The sequence below is a fragment of the Balaenoptera acutorostrata genome, chromosome X (genome assembly GCF_949987535.1).
Source record: "Balaenoptera acutorostrata chromosome X, mBalAcu1.1, whole genome shotgun sequence".
NCBI classification, from domain to species: domain Eukaryota; kingdom Metazoa; phylum Chordata; class Mammalia; order Artiodactyla; family Balaenopteridae; genus Balaenoptera; species Balaenoptera acutorostrata.
In genome coordinates, this window is record NC_080085.1 from 133,500,279 (window position 1) to 133,520,629 (window position 20,351).

The 20,351-nt window shown below is 37.7% G+C and overlaps 1 protein-coding gene across 3 annotated transcripts in view; it reads left to right on the top strand.

The window, feature by feature from the left end:
* Positions 1 to 20,351, top strand: part of VAMP7 (vesicle associated membrane protein 7) — a 66,704-nt gene that overhangs the window by 31,555 nt on the left and 14,798 nt on the right. For 2 of the 3 annotated variants that reach the window (XM_057538996.1, XM_057538997.1), the window contains exon 5: positions 772 to 859. In XM_057538996.1, the coding sequence (XP_057394979.1) occupies positions 772 to 859 (88 nt within the window). Of the gene's footprint in view, positions 1 to 768; positions 860 to 20,351 lie in introns of all 3 variants that reach the window. The other variant, XM_007180883.2, reaches the window with a different exon arrangement.

Here is a 20,351-nt window from a genome sequence, read left to right on the forward strand (position 1 = left end):
CTGGCAGCAAAACTTTCAATTTAGCTGGTTTGTCTTTAGCTCCAGATGTGTGTGAACCTCTAAACAAATCTGTGCCAGGATCCTTGACTATAAATGGAGGTAATAATAATGGCATCTTCGTCATAGAGTTTTTGCATGGATTAAATAATATCCCCTATTTGAAGCACTTAGCACAGTGAAGTGACTGGAATATTGTGTATTAAGCAGTCCACAATTGTTTGCTATAGATAATAATTTCAAAATATATACTGTCTTCAGTGTCTTACATTTCTAGATCCTATAAGAAGCCAATGAAAATAGGACGCATACTCTGATCCCAACAGATACAAGAACAGGTGCTCAGAAGCTGGGCCAGTCCCTACCTCATCATACCCAAGAAATGGGGAAAAATTTAGCATACCCTTTCCCCGTCCTGCTCCCCCTGTCCCCACTACAGTCTTTTCTCCTTTCTTCCTTGTCTGAGCACAGATTATATAACACCCTACTTCTGCCCCAGGAGTCTCAGATGTATATTTGATATAATATGTTTAGCTTTATTTCATTTAAAATAAGGTGATTTTTTTATACTATAACACTTACATTTCATATGGTAGCAAGTTTTATGCTTGCCTATATTTTTGGTAACAATTTTTGAATGAAGTGACATCTATCTTTTGTGCCAAAGATAAAGACAATTTTATAGCATTCTTCAATGTCATTCCTCTTCTTTTTGTTTTCGTATTGTAAATAATGTCTGGGTATCATGAGTTAAATCATATTTTTTTATAGAAGCATCACTCCGAGAATAAAGGCCTAGATAAAGTGATGGAGACTCAAGCCCAAGTGGATGAACTTAAAGGAATCATGGTCAGAAACATAGGTATGTTTCATGGCATACTCTGCATGCATGAGGGCAAAAATGATAATAGATTACTTGATTGGGGTCAAATCATTCTAGAGAGGCTGAAACAGCACTTCCTTATTCTTAATATTGGAAGCTAATTGTCAGCTGAGATATGGATATCACTTACCTGTGATACTGCCTGCTGTATGATGGTTTCTTTTTAGCACTTATGACTATTCATTCTAAATTTGTTAGCTTGCTTAGCAAGACTAATTTCCAAGACCCTTAAACAGTTCAGCAACTTAGAATAATTTAGTCAGTTTTGGCTGGAAATACCCAGATAGTTGATATCATCAGTATAGACACTTAAAGTATAACTATTTGATCTCCTTAGAAAGTTTGTAGCTCTTGACTGAGAAAGAATTGCACCAAAAAACTGTTGTATTCTTCAAGAGAATGAACTATGGCATGAATTCCATTGGCCTGTGTTTTGTCAAGAACCTATTTACCGGGCTTCCCTAGTGGCGCAGTGGTTGAGAATCTGCCTGCCAATGCAGGGGACACGGGTTCGAGCCCTGGTCTGGGAAGATCCCACATGCCGCGGAGCAACTAGGCCCGTGAGCCACAACTACTGAGCCTGCGCGTCTGGAGCCTGTGCTCCGCAACAAGAAAGGCCGCGACAGTGAGAGGCCCGCGCACCGCGATGAAGAGTGGCCCCCACTTGCCGCAACTAGAGAAAGCCCTCGCACAGAAACAAAGACCCAACACAGCCATAAATAAATAAATAAATAAATAAAAATTAAAAAAAAAAAGAACCTATTTACCACATTAAAATAATCCAGAGAAATGCACTGTTTATTTTTTAATTGATTATAACAGTGGTATTTAGATTTAGGATGATGTTAATTTTTTAATAGCACCAGTTCTCACGATGTAGTCCCTGGGCCGGCAGCATCAGCATCCCCTGGGAACCTGTTACAAATGCAAATTTTCAGGCCCCACCCCAAGCCTACTGAATCAGAAACTCTTGGAATGGGAAATCTGTGTTTTCACAAGCCCTCCAGAGGATTCCAGTGCATACTCAAGTTATAGAACCACTCTTAAATATATCTTCTAAGAGGAATGTCTTGCAGAGAATAAATTCTTAATATAAAATTGAACAAAAATTAGTATATAAATGCTTTACAAGATATTTAACTGAGACGTCATTTTGTAAATGTCCATTTAGTTATAATTTTGAATTTACTATTTGAATTACTTTTACATTTATTATTAGAACACTTAAAAGTTATGAAAAGACATTCTAAAAAATTTACTTTGTCTCACCATCCTAAAGTTTCATTTATATTTTCTTTCCTTTAAATTTTTATTCACATGTATACATAGTTAATCATAGTTTATATTCAGTTTTGTGGAGGCAGTATAATAGAGTAATCAAGATTTGGAGTCATACATACATGCCTGAGTTTGAGTCCTGATTTCACTTCCTACCTGCTGTTAGGCCTTGATCAGTCCTTTAACCTCTCTGACCTTTATTCCTTAATCTGCAAAAAGGAAGTAATAGAACCTGAGGTTACCAGGATAAAAGAGGTAATGTATGTAAAACACTGTGTACGGTGCCTGGCACATAGTAAGAGCTGAATGATTGTTAGCTGTTAGTCTACTTTATGCTCGTACAGTGTTTCTTTGAGTTATATCACAGGTTACCAATTATGTCCTTATGTTGGACACTTTGGGTCTTTAGAGCATTATTACTCAGAGTGCTGTTTTACAACCAGATAAGGAGCTTGCTCCAGAATAGAAGTCAGTGCTGTGCTTCCTTCATTGAGAACATCTTGCTATGAAAATGTCAATTTGACTGAACAGTATACTTGGAGACTTAGTTGAGCAGTAGCAGACACTCTTAGGTAGCACTGATTTAGAGTTTGTGTTATAGTAACAGTACTGTTATAAATGTTTCTGTGCCTATTATATTTTTCTTATTTTGTTGAGATTAGTTCCCAGGAATGGGATTAATAATCAAAAGGCAGAAACATTTTTATATTTCTTAATATGTATGTCTCTTGGTTATTTGAAGTGATTTCCTTTCATTGATTTTAGTTTTAAATATAGGTCTAGATGCAGACTAGAGAACTCTTAAATATATCTTTCAATATACCTATTGAAAAACTACTAATATTTTTCTCTTTTTTTGGTCACCAAATATATTTATTTTGCCTAAAAGTGGAAGCAGCCAACTGCTACAGTAGTATTTATTGCAGATGCATAATGTTTCCAGAAAATGAACCTTTTTAATCAACTCCTCTTAAATTACATTTATGTTTAGAATTACAGAAATAGCAAATTAAAAATGTAGCAAAAACCTTTCTAATCATCTCCCTTTGATTTTTTAACAGCTTTATTGACATATAATTCACATACCATACAATTTACCCATTTAAAGTATACAATCCAATGGTTTTTACTATGTCCACAGAGTTGTGTGACTATCACCACAGTCAATTTTAGAACATTTTCATTACCCCCAAAAGAAATTCTGTACCCATTTACAGTCACTCCTCTTTTCCCCTCAACCTGCAGACCTAAGCAACAATTAATCTCCTTTCTGTCTGTATAGATTTGCTTGTTCTGGACATTTCATATAAATGGAGTTATATAAAATGTGGCCTTAGCAATTTTGAAGTATATAATACAGTATTGTTGACTACAATTAGTGTGCTGTACACTAGATGTTCAGAACTTACTAATCTTCTAGTTGCAAGTCTGTACCCTTTTACAACATCTCCCCAATTCCTGTACCCCCCAGCCCCTGGTAACCACCATTCTACTCTGGTTCTATAAGGTTCACATTTTTAGATTCCACATATGAGTAATATCATACAATATTTGTCTTTCTTTGACTAGCTTATCTCACTAAGCATGGTGCCCTCAAGATCCATCCCTGTTGTTGCAAATGGCAGGATTTTCATTTTTCTCATGGCTCAATAATATTCCATTATATATATACACCACATCTTCTTTATCCATTCATCCATTGGCAGACACTTAGCTTACTTCCATATCTTGGCTGTTGTGAAATAATGCTGCAATAAACATGGGAGTACAGATATCCTTTCAATATCCTGCTTTCATTTCCTTCAGATAGATACCCAGAAATGGAATTGCTAGATATATATGGTAGTTGTATTTTTAATTTTTTTAAGGAAACTCCATACTGTTTTTCATAGTGATTGAACCGATTTACATTCCCACCAGCAGTGCATAAGGGTTCCCTTTTCTCCATATGCTCACCAACATTTATCTCTTTCTTCTTGATGATAGCCATTCTAACTGGTATGAGGTTGATATTTCATTGTGGTTTTTATTTGCATGTTCCTGATGACTTGTGATGTTGAGCATCTTTTAATGTACCTGTTGGCCATTTGTATATCTTCTTTGGAAAAATTCTATTCAGTTCCTCTGCCCATTTTTAAATCCGATTGTTTGTTTTTTTGTTATTGAGTTGTATTGATTCTTTATATATTTCGGATGATAACCTCTTATCCAATATATGGTTTGTAAATATTTTCTCCCTTTATATAAGTTGCCTTTTCATTTTGTTGATTGTTTCTTTTCCTGTCCAGAAGCTCTGTAGTTTGATGTAGTCCAACTTGTTGATTTTGCTTTTGTTGCTTGTGCTTTTGGTATGCTAAATATCATTGCAAAGACCAATGTCAAGAACTTTCTTCCCTATATTTTCTTCTAGGTGTTTTATTGGTTTCAGGCCTTACATTTAAGTCTTTAATCCATTTCAAGTTAATTTTTTGAGTGATGTATATAGGGGTCCAATTTCAATTTTCTGCATGTGGCTATCCATGTGGTTTTCCCAACACCATTTGCTGAAGAGACCATCCTTTCCCCATTGAGTGTTCTTGACTCCCTTGTCAAATCTTAGTTGACTCTATATGTGGGGGTTTATTTCTGGTCTCTCTATTTTGTTGCATTGGTCCATGTATCTATTTTTGCCAGCAATACTGTTTTAATTACTATAGCTTTATAGTATAGTTTGAAATCAGGAAGTGTAATGCCTCTGGCCTTGTTCTTCTTTCTCAGGATTACTATGGCTATTTGGGATCTTTTGTGATTTCATATACATTTTAGGATTGTTTTTTCTATTTCTGTCAAAAATGCCATTGGAATTTTGATAGAGATTGTATTGAATCTATAGATGACTTTGGGTACTATGAATATTTTAACAATATTAATTTTTCTGATCCATGAACATGGGATATATTTCCATTTGTTTGTATCTTCTTTAATTTCTTTCATCAAAGTCTTGTAGTTTTTATCACACAGATCTTCACTTCCTTGGTTAAGTTTATTCCTGAATATTTTATTATTTTTTATGGTATTGTGATTGGTATAGTTTTATTACTTTTGTTGATATTTTGTTATTATATAGAAACAACTGATTTCTGTATGTTGATTTTATATCCTGCAACTTGGTTGAATTCATTGATTAGTTTAACAGTTTTTTTTGGTTGAATCTTTAAGATTTTCTATGTATAATATCATATCATCTTAAATAATGGCAATTTTACTTCTTCCTTTCCAATTTGGATGCCTTTTATTTCTTTGTCTTGCCTGATTGCTCTAGCTAGGATTTCTAGTATTTTATGAATAATAGTGATGAGAGTGGGCACCCTTGTCTTGTTCCTGATCTTAGAGGAAAAGCTTTCCATCTTTCATCATTGAGTATGATGTTAAGCTATGGGTCTGACATAGTGGCCTTTATTATGTTGAAGTAAACTCCTTCAATATTCAGTTTGTTGAGAGTTTTTGTCATGAAATTATGCTGAATTTTGTCAAATGTCTTTTCCCCATTTATTGAGATGATCATAAATATTTATCTTTCATTCTATTAATGTGGTATATCACATGTATTGATTTGTGTATATCAAACTATCCTTGCATCCCAGGGATAAATCCCACCTAGTTGGTGTATGATTGTTTTGATGTGTTGTTGAATTCAATTTGCTAATATTTTTTTGAGAATTTTTGCACCTATATTCATCAGGAATATTGATCTAGTTTTGTTTTCTCATAGTGTCCTTATCTGGCTTTGGTATCAGGGTAATGCTGGCCTTGTAAAATGCATTTGGAAGTATTTCCTCCTCTTCAGTTTTTTTCAAAGAGTTTGAGATGTATTGGCATTAACTTCCCTTTAAATGTTTGGTAGAATTCACCAGTGAAGCCATTTGGTACTGGGCTTTTTTCTGTTGGGAGGCTTTTGATTGCTGATTCAATCTCTTTGTTCATTATTAGAATCTTCAGAGTTTCTATTACTTTCTGACTTAGTCTTGGTAGGTTGTATGTTTCTAGGAATATATTCATTTCTTCTAGGTTATCCAGTTTGTTGGCATATAACTTTTCATAGTAGTCTCTTATGGTCCTTTGTATTTCTGAGCTATCATATGAGCTATCAGTTGTGATATCTTCTCTTTCATTTCTGATTTTATTTATTTGGGTCCTCTTTTTTTCTTAGTCTAGCCAAAGCTTTGTCAATTTTGTTTATCTTTTCAGAAAACCAGCTCTTAGTTTTGCTGATATTTTCTATTGTTTTTCTGGTCTCTATTTCAGTTATTTCCACCATGATTTTTGTTATTTCCTTTCTTCTACTAACTTTGGGCTTACTTTGTTCTTTTTCTAGTTCCTTGAAGTGTAAAGTTAGGTTGTTTATCTGAGATCTTTCTATTTTCTTAATATATGCATTTATCACTATAAGTTTCCCTTTGAGACTGCCTTTGCAGCATCCTATAGGTTTTAGTGTGTTGTCTTTCCATTTTTACTTGTTTCAAGATATTTTTTATTTCCATTTTGATTTATTCTTTGACCCATTGGCTGTTCAGGAGTGTGTTATTTAATTTCCACATATTTGTAGATTTTCTAGCTTTCCTTTTATTGTTGATATCTAGTTTCATACCATTGTGGACAAAAAAGATAGTATGATTTCAATCTTCTTGAATTAGTTAAGACTTGTTTTGTGTCCTATCAGATGATCTATCCTGGAGAATGTTCTGTGTGCACTTGAGAAGACTGTATTCTGCTGCTGTTGGATGAATTGTTTTGTACATGTCTGTTAGGTTCACTTGGTCTAATGTGTGTTTTGAGTCCAATGTTTCTTTTTTGATTTTCTGTCTGGATGATCTATCCATTGCTGAAAGTGGGGTATTGAAGTCCCCTAATATTATTGTATTGTCTATTTCTCCCTTCAGATCTTTTAGTATTTGCCTAAGATAATTAGGTGCTCTGATATCGTGTGAGCATATCATTGATTGTTATATCTTCTTAATGAATTGACCACTTTATTATTTTATAATGACCTTATGTGTCTCTTGTTACCATTTTTGGTATACAGTCTTATTTTGTGTGATATAAGTATAGTTATACCCACTTTCTTTTGGTTTCTACTTGCATGGAATATCTTTTTCTATCCCTTCACTTTGAGCCTGTGTGTGGACTTAAATCTGGAAGTGAGTCTCTTGTAGGCAGCATATAGTTGAGTCTTGTTTTTCTATCTGTCCAACCACTCTGTGCCTTTTGATTGGTAAATTCAATCCATTTACAGTTTGAGTAATTATTGATATGAAAGGACTTACTAATTACATTTCATTCATTGCTTTCTGCCTGTTTTATAGTTTCATTGTTCCTATGTCCCTCTACTTCTGCTTACCTTTTTAAATTGGTGATTTTCTGTGGTTGTGTCCTCTATTTCCCCTTTCTTTGTCTTTTGTGAATCTAATATAGATTTTTGTTTTGTGGTTTCCATTGGGCTTACATAAAGGCTCTTATAGATAAAATAGTCCATTTTAAGCTGATAGCAACTTAACTTTGCATACAAAGCTCCACCCATTTACTATCCCTATTTTATCTTTTTGACATCACACTTTACCTCTTTTTATATTGTGCATTCATTAACAAATTATAGTAGTTCTAGTTATTTTTTAAATTAGTTTTTATTGGAGTATAGTTGCTTTACAATGTTGTATTAGTTTCTACTGTACAGCAAAATTAATCAGTTATACATACACATATATTGCCTCTTTTTTGGATTTCCTTCCCATTTAGGTCACCAGAGTGCATTAAGGAGAGTTCCCTGTGCTATACAGTATGTTCTCATTTGTTGTCTATTTTATACATAGTATCAATAATGTATATGTGTCAATTTCAATTTCCTCACCCCCGCCCCACTTTCCCCCTTGGTATCCGTACATTTGTTCTCTATGTCTGTGTCTCTATTTCTGCTTTGCAAATAAGATCATCTATACCATTTTTCTAGATTCCACATATGTGTGTTAATATACGATATTTGTTTTTCTCTTTCTGACTTACTCACTCTGTATGACACTCTCTAGGTCCATCCACGTCTCTGCAAATGACCCAATTTCATTCCTTTTAATGGCTGAGTAATATTCCATTGTATATATGTACCACATCTTTATCTGTCATTGGACATTTAGGTTGTTTCCATGTGCTGGCTATTGTAAATAGTGCTGCAATGAACACTGGGGTGCATGTCTCTTTTTGAGTTATGGTTTTCTCAGGGTATATGCCCAGTAGTGGGATTGCTGGGTCATATGGTAGTTCTATTTTTAGTTTTCTAAGGAACCTCCATACTGTTTTCCATAGTGGCTGTATCAGTTTACATTCCCACCAACAGTGCATGAGGGTTCCCTTTTCTCCACACCCCCTCCAGCATTTATTGTTTGTAGATTTTTTGAGATGGTCATTCTAACCGGTGTGAGGTGATACCTCATTGTAGTTTTGATTTGCATTTCTCTAATGATTAGTGATGTTGATCATCCTTTCATGTGCCTCTTGGCCATCTGTATGTCTTCTTTGGAGAAATATCTATTTAGGTCATCCACCCATTTTTTGATTGGCTTGTTTGTTTTTTGATATTGAGCTGCATGAGCTGCTTGTATATGTTGGAGATTAATCCTTTGTCAGTTGCTTTGTTTGCAAATATTTCCTCCCGTTCTGAGGGCTGGCTTTTTGTCTTGTTTATGGTTTCCTTTGCTGTGCAAAAACTTTTGAGTTTCATTAGGTCCCATTTGTTTATTTTTGTTTTTATTCTCATTACTCTAGGAGGTGGGTCAAAATGGATCTTGCTGTGATTTATGTCAAAGAGTGTTCTGCCTGTGTTTTCCTCTAAGAGTTTTATAGTGTCTGGCCTTACATTTAGGTCTTAAATCCATTTTGAGTTTATTTTTGTGTATGGTGTTAGGGAGTGTTCTAATTTCATTCTTTTACATGTAGCTATCCAGTTTTCCCAGCGCCACTTATTGAAGAGGCTGTCTTTTCTCCATTGTATATTTTTGCCTCCTTTGTCATAGATTAGGTGACCATAGGTATGTCAGTTTATCTCTGGGCTTTCTATCCTGTTCCATTGATCTATATTTCTATTTTTGTGCCATTGCCATACTGTCTTGATTACAGTAGCTTTGTAGTATAGTCTGAAGTCAGGGAGCCTGATTCCTCCAGCTCCGTTTTTCTTTCTCAAGATTGATTTGGTTATTTGGGGTCTTTTGTGTTTCCATACAAATGGTGAACTTTTTTGTTCTAGTTCTGTGAAAAATGCCATTGGTAGTTTGATGGGGATTGCATTGAATCTGTAGATTGCTTTACATAGTATAGTCATTTTCAAAATATTGATTCTTCCAATCTAAGAACACAGTATATCTCTCCAGCTGTTTTTGTCATCTTTGATTTCTTTCATCAGTATCTTATAGTTTTCTGCATACAGGTCTTTTGCCTCCTTGGGTAGGTTTATCCTAGGTATTTTATTCTTTTTGTTGCAATGGTAAATGGGATTGTTTCCTTGATTTCTCCTTCTGATCTTTTGTTGTTAGCGTATAGGAATGCAAGTGATTTCTGCATATAAATTTTGTATCCTGCTACTTTACCAAATTCATAGATTAGCTCTAGTGGTTTTCTGGTGGCATCTTTAGGATTTTCTATGTACAGTATCATGTCATCTGCAAACAGTGACAGTTTTACTTCTTCTTTTCCAATTTGGATTCCTTTTATTTCTTTTTCTTCTCTGATTGCCGTGGCTAGGACTTCCAAAACTATGCTGAATAATAGTGGCGAGAGTGGACATCCTAGTCTTGTTCCTGATCTTAGAGGAAATGCTTTCAGTTTTTCACCATCGAGAATGATGTTTGCTGTGGGTTTGTCATATATGGCCTTTATTATATTGAGGTAGGTTCTCCCAATGCCCACTTTCTGGAGAGTTTTTATCGTAAATGGGTGTTGAATTCTGTCAAAAGCTTTTTCTGCATCTATTGAGATGATCATATGGTTTTTCTTCTTTAATTAGTTAATATGGTGTATCACATTGATTTTCGTATGTTGAAGAATCCTTGCTTCCCTGGTGTAAATCCCAGTTGGTCATGGTGTATGATCCTTTCAATGTGTTGTTGGATTCTGTTTGCTAGTATTTTGTTCAGGATTTTTGAGTCTGTGTTCATCAGTTTTATTGGCCTGTAAGTTTCTTTTTTGCGGTATCTTTGTCTGGTTTTGGTGTCAGGGTGATGGTGGCCTCGTAGAATGAGTTTGGGAGTGTTCCAGCCTCTGCAGTTTTTTGGAAGAGTTTGAGAAGTATCGGTGTTAGCTCTTCTCTAAATGTTTGATAGAATTCGCCTGTCAAGCCATCTGGTCCTGGACTTCTGTTTGTTGGACGATTTTTAATCACAGCTTCAATTTCATTATTTGTGATTTGTCTGGTCATATTTTCTATTTCTTCCTGGTTCAGTCTTGGATGGTTGTACTTTTCTAAGAATTTGTCCATTTCTTCCAGGTTGTCCATTTTATTGGCATAGAGTTGCTTGTAGTAGTCTCTTATGATCCTCTGTATTTCTGTGGTGTCAGTTGTATCTTCTCATTTTTCATTTCTAATTTTATTGATTTGGATCCTCTCCCTTTTTTACTTGATGAGTCTGGCTAAAGGTTTATCAATTTTGTTTATCTTCTCAACCAGCTTTTAGTTTCATTGATCTTTGCTATTGTTTTCTTCATTTCTATGTCATTTATTTCTGCTCTGATCTTTATGATTTCTTTCCTTCTACTAACTTTGCGTTTTGTTCGTTTTTTCTCTAGTTGCTTTAGGTGTAAGGTTAGCTTGTTTATTTGAGATTTTTCTTGTTTCTTGAGGTAGGGTTGTATTGCTGTAAACTTCCTTCTTAGAACTGCTTTTGCTGCATCCCATAGGTTTTGGGTCATTGTGTTTTCATTGTCATTTGTCTCTAGGTATTTTTTGATTTCCTCTTTGATTTCTTCAGTGATCTCTTTGTTATTTAGTAACATATTGTTTAGCCTCCATGTATTTGTATTTTTTACAATTTTTTTTCCTGTAATTGATTTCTAATCTCATAGCGTTGTGGTCAGAAAAGATGCTTGATATGATTTCAATTTTCTTAAGTTTACTGAGGCTTGATAGTGACCCAAGATGTGATCTATCCTGAAGAATGTTCCATGAGCACTTGAGAAGAAAGTGTATTCTGCCACTTTTGGGTAGAATGTCCTATAAATATCAATTAAGTCTATGTGGTCTATTGTATCATTTAAAGCTTGTGTTTCCTTATTTATTTTCTGTCTGGATGATCTGTCCATTGGTGTAAGTGGGGTGTTAAAGTCCCCCACTATTATTGTGTTACTGTCAATTTCCCCTTTATGGCTGTTAGCATTTGCCTTATGTACTGAGATGTGCCTATGTTGGGTGTATGAATATTTACAATTGTTATATTTTCCTGGATCGAGCCCTTGATCATTATGTAGTGTCCTTCTTTATCTCTTATAATAGTCTTTATTTTAAAGTCTATGTTTTTGATATGAGTATTGCTACTCCAGCTTTCTTTCGATTCCCATTTGTATGGAATATCTTTTTCCATCCCCTCACTTTCAGTGTGTATGTGTTTCTATGTCTGAAGTGGGTCTCTTGTAGACAGGATATATACGGGTCTTGTTTTTGAATGCATTCATCTAGTCTGTGTCTTTTGGTTGGAGCATTTAATCCATTTGCACTTAAGGTAATTATAGATATGTATGTTCCTATTACCATCTTCTTAATTGTTTTGGGTTTGTTCTTGTGGGTCCTTTCCTTTCTTGTGTTTCCCACCTAGAGAAGTTCCTTTAGCATTTGCTGTAAAGCTGGTTTGGTGGTGCTGAATTCTTTTAGCTTTTGCTTGTCTGTAAAGCTTTTGATTTCTCCATCGAATCTGAATGTGATCCTCGCTGAGTAGAGTAATCTTGGTTGTAGGTTTTTCCCTTTCATCACTTGAGATATGTCCTGCCACTCCCTTCTGGCCTGCAGAGTTTCTGCTGAAAAATAAGCTGATAACCTTAATGGGGATTCCCTTGTAGGTTATTTGTTGATTTTCCCTTGCTGCATTTAATATTTTTTCTTTGTATTTAATTTTTGTTAGTTTGATTAATATGTGTCTCGGTGTTTTTCTCCTTGGGTTTATCCTGTATGGGACTCTCTGCACTTCCTGGACTTGATTGACTATTTCCTTTCCCACGTTAGGGAAGTTTTCAACTACAATCTCTTCACATATTTTCTCAGGACCTTTCCCTTTCTCTTCTTCTCGGACCCCTGTAATTCAAATGTTGGCGTGTTTAATGTTCCAGAGGTCTCTTAGGCTGTCTTCATTTCTTTTCATTCTTTTTTCTTTATTCTTCTCCATGGCAGTTATTTCCACCATTCTATCTTCCAGCTCACTTCTCCGTTCTTCTGCCTCAGTTATTCTGCTGTTAATTCCTTCTAGTATATTTTTCATTTCAGTTATTGTGTTGTTCATCACTGATTGTTTGTTCTTTAGTTCTTCTAGGTGCTTGTTAAACATTTCTTGTATCTTCTCTATCCTTGCCTCCATTCTCTTTTCAAGATCTTGGATCATCTTTCCTGTCATTACTCTGAATTATTTTTCAGGTAGATTTCCTATCTCCTCTTCATTTATTTGGTCTTGTGGGTTTTTACCTTGCCCCTTCATCTGCAACATATTTCTTTGTCATCTTATTTTGTCTAACCTACTGTGTTTATGGTCTCCTTTCCACAGACTGCAGGGTCGTAATTCCTCTTGCTTCTGTTGTCTGCCCCCTAGTGAGTGAAGTTGGTCTAGGGGCTTGTGTAGGCTTCCTGGTGGAAGGGACTGGTGCCTGTGCTCTGGTGGGTGGAACTGAGTCTTTTACCTCTTAGGGCAGGGCCACATCAGGTGGTGTGTTTTGGGGTTTCTGTGAGCTTAGTACAACTTTAGGCAGTCTGTCTGCTGATGGGTGGGGCTGTGTTCCTGTCTTGTTGGTTGTTTGGCGTGAGGTGTCCAGCCCTGGAGCCTGCAGGCAGTTGTGTGGGGCTGGGTCCTGGTGTTGATGTGGATACCTCCAGGAGCACATGCACCGATTAATATTCCCTGGGCTCGGGGATTCTCTGGCAGTCCAGTGTCCTGGAGTTGGCACTCCCACCCCGGAGGCCCAGGCCCGACCCCTGGCCAGGGAGCCAAGAGCCCGCAAGCTTCACAGAGTGACCAGAGAAAAAAAGGAAAAATAGAAAAGAAAACAAACAGACAAACAAAACCCAAGACAAATAGCAAAAACAACAGCAAACAGACAGCAGCAGCAACACAACAAACACACACACAGAAAAAAGAAAAGAAAATAAAAACAAAACAAGAGCACAAACAAAGGAATTCAAAGATGAGAATAGTCCATAAGGACTAAACTAACAAAAACAAAAAATGAAAAATAAAACTAAAACAGAAAGCAAACAGCAAAAAAAGTGAAGGAAACAAAATAGAGACATAAAAAACAATAAAAAATAAAAGGGAAAGAACAAAAACAAGAAAAAACCCACAAAACAACAAAAAAGTAAAGTAAAAATTTTAAAATATATATGTTAAAAAATTCTTTTTAAATAAAAATAAAGAATAAAAAGGTAAAAAATAATAAAAACAACACCAACAACTGAACAAAATGAAACAAACAAAAAAAGAATAATAGTAATAAGAATATTTTCCTGGGGCCTCCTCTGTCAGTGTCCTTGCCCCCACAGTGAGCCAGAGCCAATCCCTGCCTCCCCAGGAGGCCTTCCAATACCTCTAGTTAGGCCTCGGGACCTGCTGTGGGTACTGTGGGGCCAGCTCAGACTCTGACCTGGCCAGACTTCTTGCCCCCAGAGTCCACTGCTGGAAAGGCTAGACTGGTCTCAGTTGTGGAACACTCGTTGTCTACTCAGGTATTCCACAGATGCAAGATTTAGCAAGCCAATCTCAGGGATTTAATCCGCAGCTTGCGCAGCTGCACAGAAAGGTTTCCTTTCCTCCCTTTCCTCTTCCTTAGTCGCACTGCCCCTGGGCCTCAGCTTTGGTTTTGACCCCACCTCTGCGTGTGCACCACCCTCAGGCATCTGTTCCTTGCCCAGGCAAGAGGGAGCGAAAGCAGTGGCTGCTTGCGGCACACTTACTCAGGCCAGGGAGCGGTACTGCGGCCACAGTTGGGCTGTGTGCAAATTGCCTGCGGTGGCAGAACCAGCAGGCAGTTGCAACAGACTAGCGCACTCGCTCTGGTGAGAGTCCCTCCCAGTGCCCGCGGAGGCAGAAGCTGGAATGTGGGGGCCCTGCCCCCCACGTGTCTCTCAACAATGGCGCCTCGCTTTCCAGGCAGACCACACTTCCTCTAGGGGCATTCCCAGCCATGCATCCCCTCACTCCTGTCCCCTCTGCTGTATCCACACAGCCAACAGCACTCCTCTCCCCAGACCCATTCTCCCAACCCCACACTTTAGTTCTCAGCCCCCGCCAGCATTGGCAAACTTTGGTCCCAGGCAAGGGTGCCCAGAGCTGATTCCCAAGGAGGCTTTGGGATGTGCAGTGCTCAGTCCCCCAGAGCCCACGGGCAGAGACCCCAGCTCGAGGGGCAAGTGGGCCTGCTCAGATGGGAGCCCCTCTCAGTGCCTGTAGAGGCTGAAGAAGCCGGCGGGTGGGGAAAGGGGTTGTAATGGTGGCTCCACCCCTCACGCACCACTGAACAATGACACCTTCTGTGGTATCCTGGGCTTTTCCCACAGACTTTCCTGGTTGTGGAGCTCCTTACTCCTGTCCCTTCAGGCTGTCTTTTCACAGCCAACAGCTGTCCCCTCCCTGGGTCCGCACTCCAAACCCCACTTTCCAGCACCCAGCCCCCCTCCGCAACAGGCAACTCACAACTCAGGCCGGAATGTGCAGAGCTGCAGTGTAGACCATGCATGCAGTTTTTTGTCCTGCCTTCCACAGAGTGTCCACTGCATTCTCCTTTGATCCCCCAAAGGTCCGTTTCTGTCCCAGCTGATTTCCCCACTGTGAGGGAGCTTTTCTGAGTGTGGGGACCTCCCCTCACCTTCAGCTTCCCGCCAGATTGCTGGTCCCTGTTTTGATTCCTCTTTTCTTTTTTTCTTTCTTTCATCCTGCCTGGTTTTGAGGGGATTTTTCTTGTCCTTTTAGGTTGTCTGAAGTCCTCTGCTAATGTTCAGCAGGTGCTGTATGAGAATTGTTCCATTTGTAGATGTATTCTTGATGTATTTGTGAGGAGCGACAAATTCCACGTCCTCCTATTCCACCATCGTGACTCCTCTCCAGTAGCTGTAGTTATCTTTACTACTCTTTTGCTTTAACCTTTATACTATAGTTGTGTTTAAGACACCATCCTATTACAGAATTAGAGTGTTCTAAATCTGCATACTTACCTTTACCAGTGTATTATATACTTTCATATGTTTTCATTTCACTAATTAGCATCTTTTCCATTCAGCATTTCTTGCATTGCGGGTCTGGTGGTGATGAAATCCCTCAGCTTATGTTTGTCTGGGAACATCTTTATTTCTCCTTCATATCAGAAGGATAACTTTTCCATATAGAGTATTCTTGGCTGACAGATTTTTTCTTTCAACATTTTGAATGTGTCATTCCACTCTCTCCTGGCATGTAGGGTTTCTGCTGAGAAAACTGCTGATAACCTAATGGGGGTTCTTTTGCAGGTCACAATCTTTTTCCTCTGGCTGCTTTTAGGAATTTCTCTTTATCTTTGATTTTTGACAGTTTCATCATAATTTATCTTAAGAAGGTCTTTTTGCATTGAGATAATAGGGTGATTAGCATTATGAATTTGGATGTCCCAGTCTTTCCTTGAGTTTGGGAAGTTCTCAGCTATTATATCTTTAATAACTTTTCTGCCTTTTATCCCTCTCTTTTCCTTCTGGAACCCCAGTTATTATAATATTTGTATGTTTGATGGAGTCCTATAGATCACATAGGCTTTCTAAATCACTCTTTTTCATTATTTTTTCTTTGTTATCCTCTGATTTCAGATTTCCTATCCTTTAGCTCATTTAGTCTATCTTCCACTCAGTCTACTCTGAGATAGATGCTCTCTATTGCATTTTTCATTTTACTCATTGAATTCTTCAGCTCCAGAATTTCTGTTTGTTTGTTTTCCATGATTTCTATCTCTTTGTTAAATTTCAGATTTTGTTCATGTACTGTTTTCCTGATTTCATTGAATTCTCTTTCTGTGTTCTCTTGCTGCTCTTTTGGTTTCCTCAAAACTGCTATTTTGAATTCTTTATCATCTAGATCCTAAAATTTCATGTCTTTGATTTTGGTTATTGGTGAATGATTATTACCTTTTGGTGATATCATGTTTCCTTGATTCTTCATGTTCCTTGGAGTTTTGTGTCACTGCTTTCACATATGAAGTAGCAGACACCTCCTCAAAGCTTTGCTAATTGCCTTCAGGTGGGAAATACTGTTCATACGTCCTGTTATATCTGGGGTTTTCTCTGACCTTGCGTGGATATACCTGCTCCATGCTTCTTGCTCCCTCTTGTGGCATAATTATTAAGCTTTTATGTCTTGTCTGGTCTTAAAGCTCACCAGAATGTCTGCTAGAAACCTCTCTTTTGTTTTTCAGAAGGTAGCACTACAGTTCAATTTTATGGTTTCTCCCTTTCACATAGACCCTGGTCAGATATTTTGAGAGCACTACTTTTATTGCAGCTTGCTCTTGCCACTGAACTCAGGAGCACATATAAGGAGCTGGCCGGAGAGCAGGGGGAGGTGTGAGTCTTGCACTCTAGGCATTGGGGGTGACTGTGGGACTGGTGAGGGGATCATCGGGTGAGGGTTTCCCAGAAGCTCACGGATGGACTTCCACTGAAGTCCTGAACAGAGTCATCAGGAACTATATCCCTTTAATATTGATATTCTTACCTGCTTCTTTCCTGATTTCTTCCCTTCCCCCTTCCCCCTTCCCCCAGTCATGGAGGTCCCAGCCTCAAATTTGTTTTGCTCCAGTAGCATGCTGGAATCTCCCCTCAGCAAGGCTGGAGTTCTACAAATTCTCTTTTGTCCTTGGGTGCCTGCTCAAGTCAGTACTCTTCAGGTTTTCCCCAACCCAACCATGGCCAAAAGGGATTGGGGCAAGTTCACCGGTCCTGCTGATTGCACAGCTCATACAATGGTCTTTCTGCCTATTACTGATGCACAGGTGGATGAGACTCCTCCCAGGTCCCTTGGCATATCTGGATCCCAGAACTCTAACAGAGGGACTTTTGTTCATGGATGGATGCCTAACTAGTTGTTTAAAAGGGGGGACAAAAAGGAATATCTTATGCCACTATGATGCTGACATCACTTGTCCTTGTTATATTCAGAGTTGAGCTCAGTCTCTCTCCCCTATTCTCCCCTATAATCTTGACCCCTATTGCAATAGTCTTGAATAAAGTCTTTCTTACCATTTTTGACAAGTGCCAGAATAATTTCTTTTTAATAGTATCTCTCTTCCAACATCTTTCTTGCCTTGTTCCCATTTTTTTATGCTATTGTAAATGGTATTTTTCTCTTTTGTTCTTGGATTTTTCATTGCTCATGTATAGAAATACAGTCGGTTTTTGTATTTTGATCTTGTACAATCTTGTTGAACTCATTTAATAGTTCCTTATGATTTTATGTATATAGGATCATACCATCTGAAAGTAGAGTTTTAATTCTTCCTTTCCAATCTGGATAACTTTCATTTCTTTCTCTTGCCTAATTGCCCTGGCTAGAACCTCCAGTACAGTGTTGAATAAAAGTAGCAAGAGTGGACATCCTTGTCTTATTCCTGATCTTAGGAAGACTTTCACAGTTACGTATGATGTTAGCTGTGGTTCTTTCATAGGTGCTATTTGTCAGGTTCAGGAAGTTCCCTTCTATTTCTTGTTTGCTGAGTTATCATGTAAAGGTGTTGGTTTTTGTCAAGTCCTTTTTTGTATCTATTGAAATGATCATATTGTTTTTTGTCCTTTATTTATTTTATTAAAACATTACAATAATTGATTTTTGAATACTAAATCAACCTTGCATTTCTGAAACAAATGCCACTTCATCATGGTGTATAATCCTTTTTATATATTGCTGGATTCATTTTGCCAGTACTTTACTGAGGACTTCTTATGTCTTTATTCATAAGAGATATTGATCTATTATTTTCTTGTGATATCTTTATCTGGTTTTGATATCAGAGTAATACTGACCTTATAGGATAAGTTGCAAGTGTTCTCTCTTCTATTTTTAAAAGAATTTGTGAAAAATTGGTATTAATTCTTCTTGAAATGTTTGGTAGAATTCACCCTTGAAGCCATCTGTGCTTGTGCTTTTCTTTTCTTTTTTTTTTTCAATACCATATATATATATTTTTTTAAATTAATTAATTTATTTTTGGCTGTGTTGGGTCTTCATTTCTGTGCATGGGCTTTCTCTAGTTGTGGCAAGTGGGGGCCACTCTTCATCGCGGCGCGCGGGCCTCTCACTATCGTGGCGTCTCTTGTTGCGGAGCACACGCTCCAGACACGCAGGCTCAGTAGTTGTGGCTCACGGGCCTAGTTGCTCTGCGGCACGTGGGATCCTCCCAGACCAGGGCTCGAACCCGTGTCCCCTGCATTGGCCGGCAGATTCTCAACCACTGCGCCACCAGGGAAGCCCTGTGCTTGTGCTTTTCTTTCTGCAAAGTTTAAAAATTACTGATTCAATCTCTTTATTTGTTGTAGCTCTATTCAGATATTCTGTTTCTTCTTGAGTCTGTTTTGGTGGTTGGTATCTTTCTAGGAATTTATCCATTTCATTTATCTAATATGTTGACATACTCTTGTTCATAGTATTCTCTTAGGATCCCTTTCATTTCTATGAATTTGATAGTTATTATTTTAGTAATTTGAGTATTCTCTTTTTTTGTCTGTTTATGCAAATATTTGTCAATTTTGTTGATCTTTTCAAACCTACTTTTGGTTTCATTGATTTTCTCTATTTTTCTTTTATGATCTATATATTTTTTCTGCTCTAATGTTTATTATCTACTTCCCTCTGTTAGCTTTGGATTTAGTTTGCTCTTCTTTTTCCAGTTCGTTAAGATAGAACGATAGGTTATTAATTTGGGATCTTTTGTCTTAGTCAACTTAGAGTACTATAAAAAATTACTATAGACTGGGTGGTTTAAACAACAGAAATTGATTTTCTCACAGTTCTGGAGGCTGGAATTCTAAGATCAGGGTGCCTGCATGGTTGGGCTCTGATGGGAACTCTCTTCCCAGCTTGCAGATGATGCCTTATCACTGTGTCCTCACATGGCTGGAAGTAAGACAGGGAGCAAGCTCTCTGGTGTCTCTTCTTATAAGGCCACTAATCCCATCATAAGCCTTCATGGCCTCATCTAAATCTAATGATCTCTCAAAGACCCCATCTCCAAATACTATCACATTAGGGGTTAGGGCTTCAATATATGAATTTGTGGGGACTCAATTCAGTCTATAACATTTTTCTTCTCTGTAATGTAGGTGTTTGCTGCTATAAATTTCCTTCTATTCACTGCTTTTACTTCATCCCATAAGTTTTCCTTGTTATTGATTTCTAATTTCATTTCATTGTTGAGTGAAACAGCTGAGCTCCCCCTCCCCCAAGTAAGTTTCTAATTTCTGCTCTTTTTCCTGTGTATGGATCACACTTTCCTGTGTCTTTTCATATCATAACTTTTTTTGAAAATTGGACATTTTTGGTAATGTATTGTAGCAACTCTGGGTACTGATTCCCAACTCCTAGGGTGTATTGTTTGCTGGTTTATTTGTTTAGTGACTTGGCTGCACTTTTTCTTTGAAGTCTATTTCTCCCACAGTGTGTGGCCTCTAATGTCACCTCTCAGAGGGAACAGCACACAGTCACCCTGGAATGACACAGCTCTCTTGTTTCTTTTCCTAATCTCCCTATTAAGCCTGCCTCTGTGGTACCTCACCCAGCTGTTAGCCTCCACTAATTGCAGGCTAATTGCTCCATTTTTATTTTTCTGACAGTTTCCCATACATAAAGTCCTCCAGTGATCTAATTCGATTTGGGTTCCCTTGTGTTTGAGGCCAGTCTTAGGTATTTGTTCTGACCTCAGGAGGGTTCTTCTTAGCTGACTCTTCCCCCAGGTACTCTCTGTTAAACTTCTA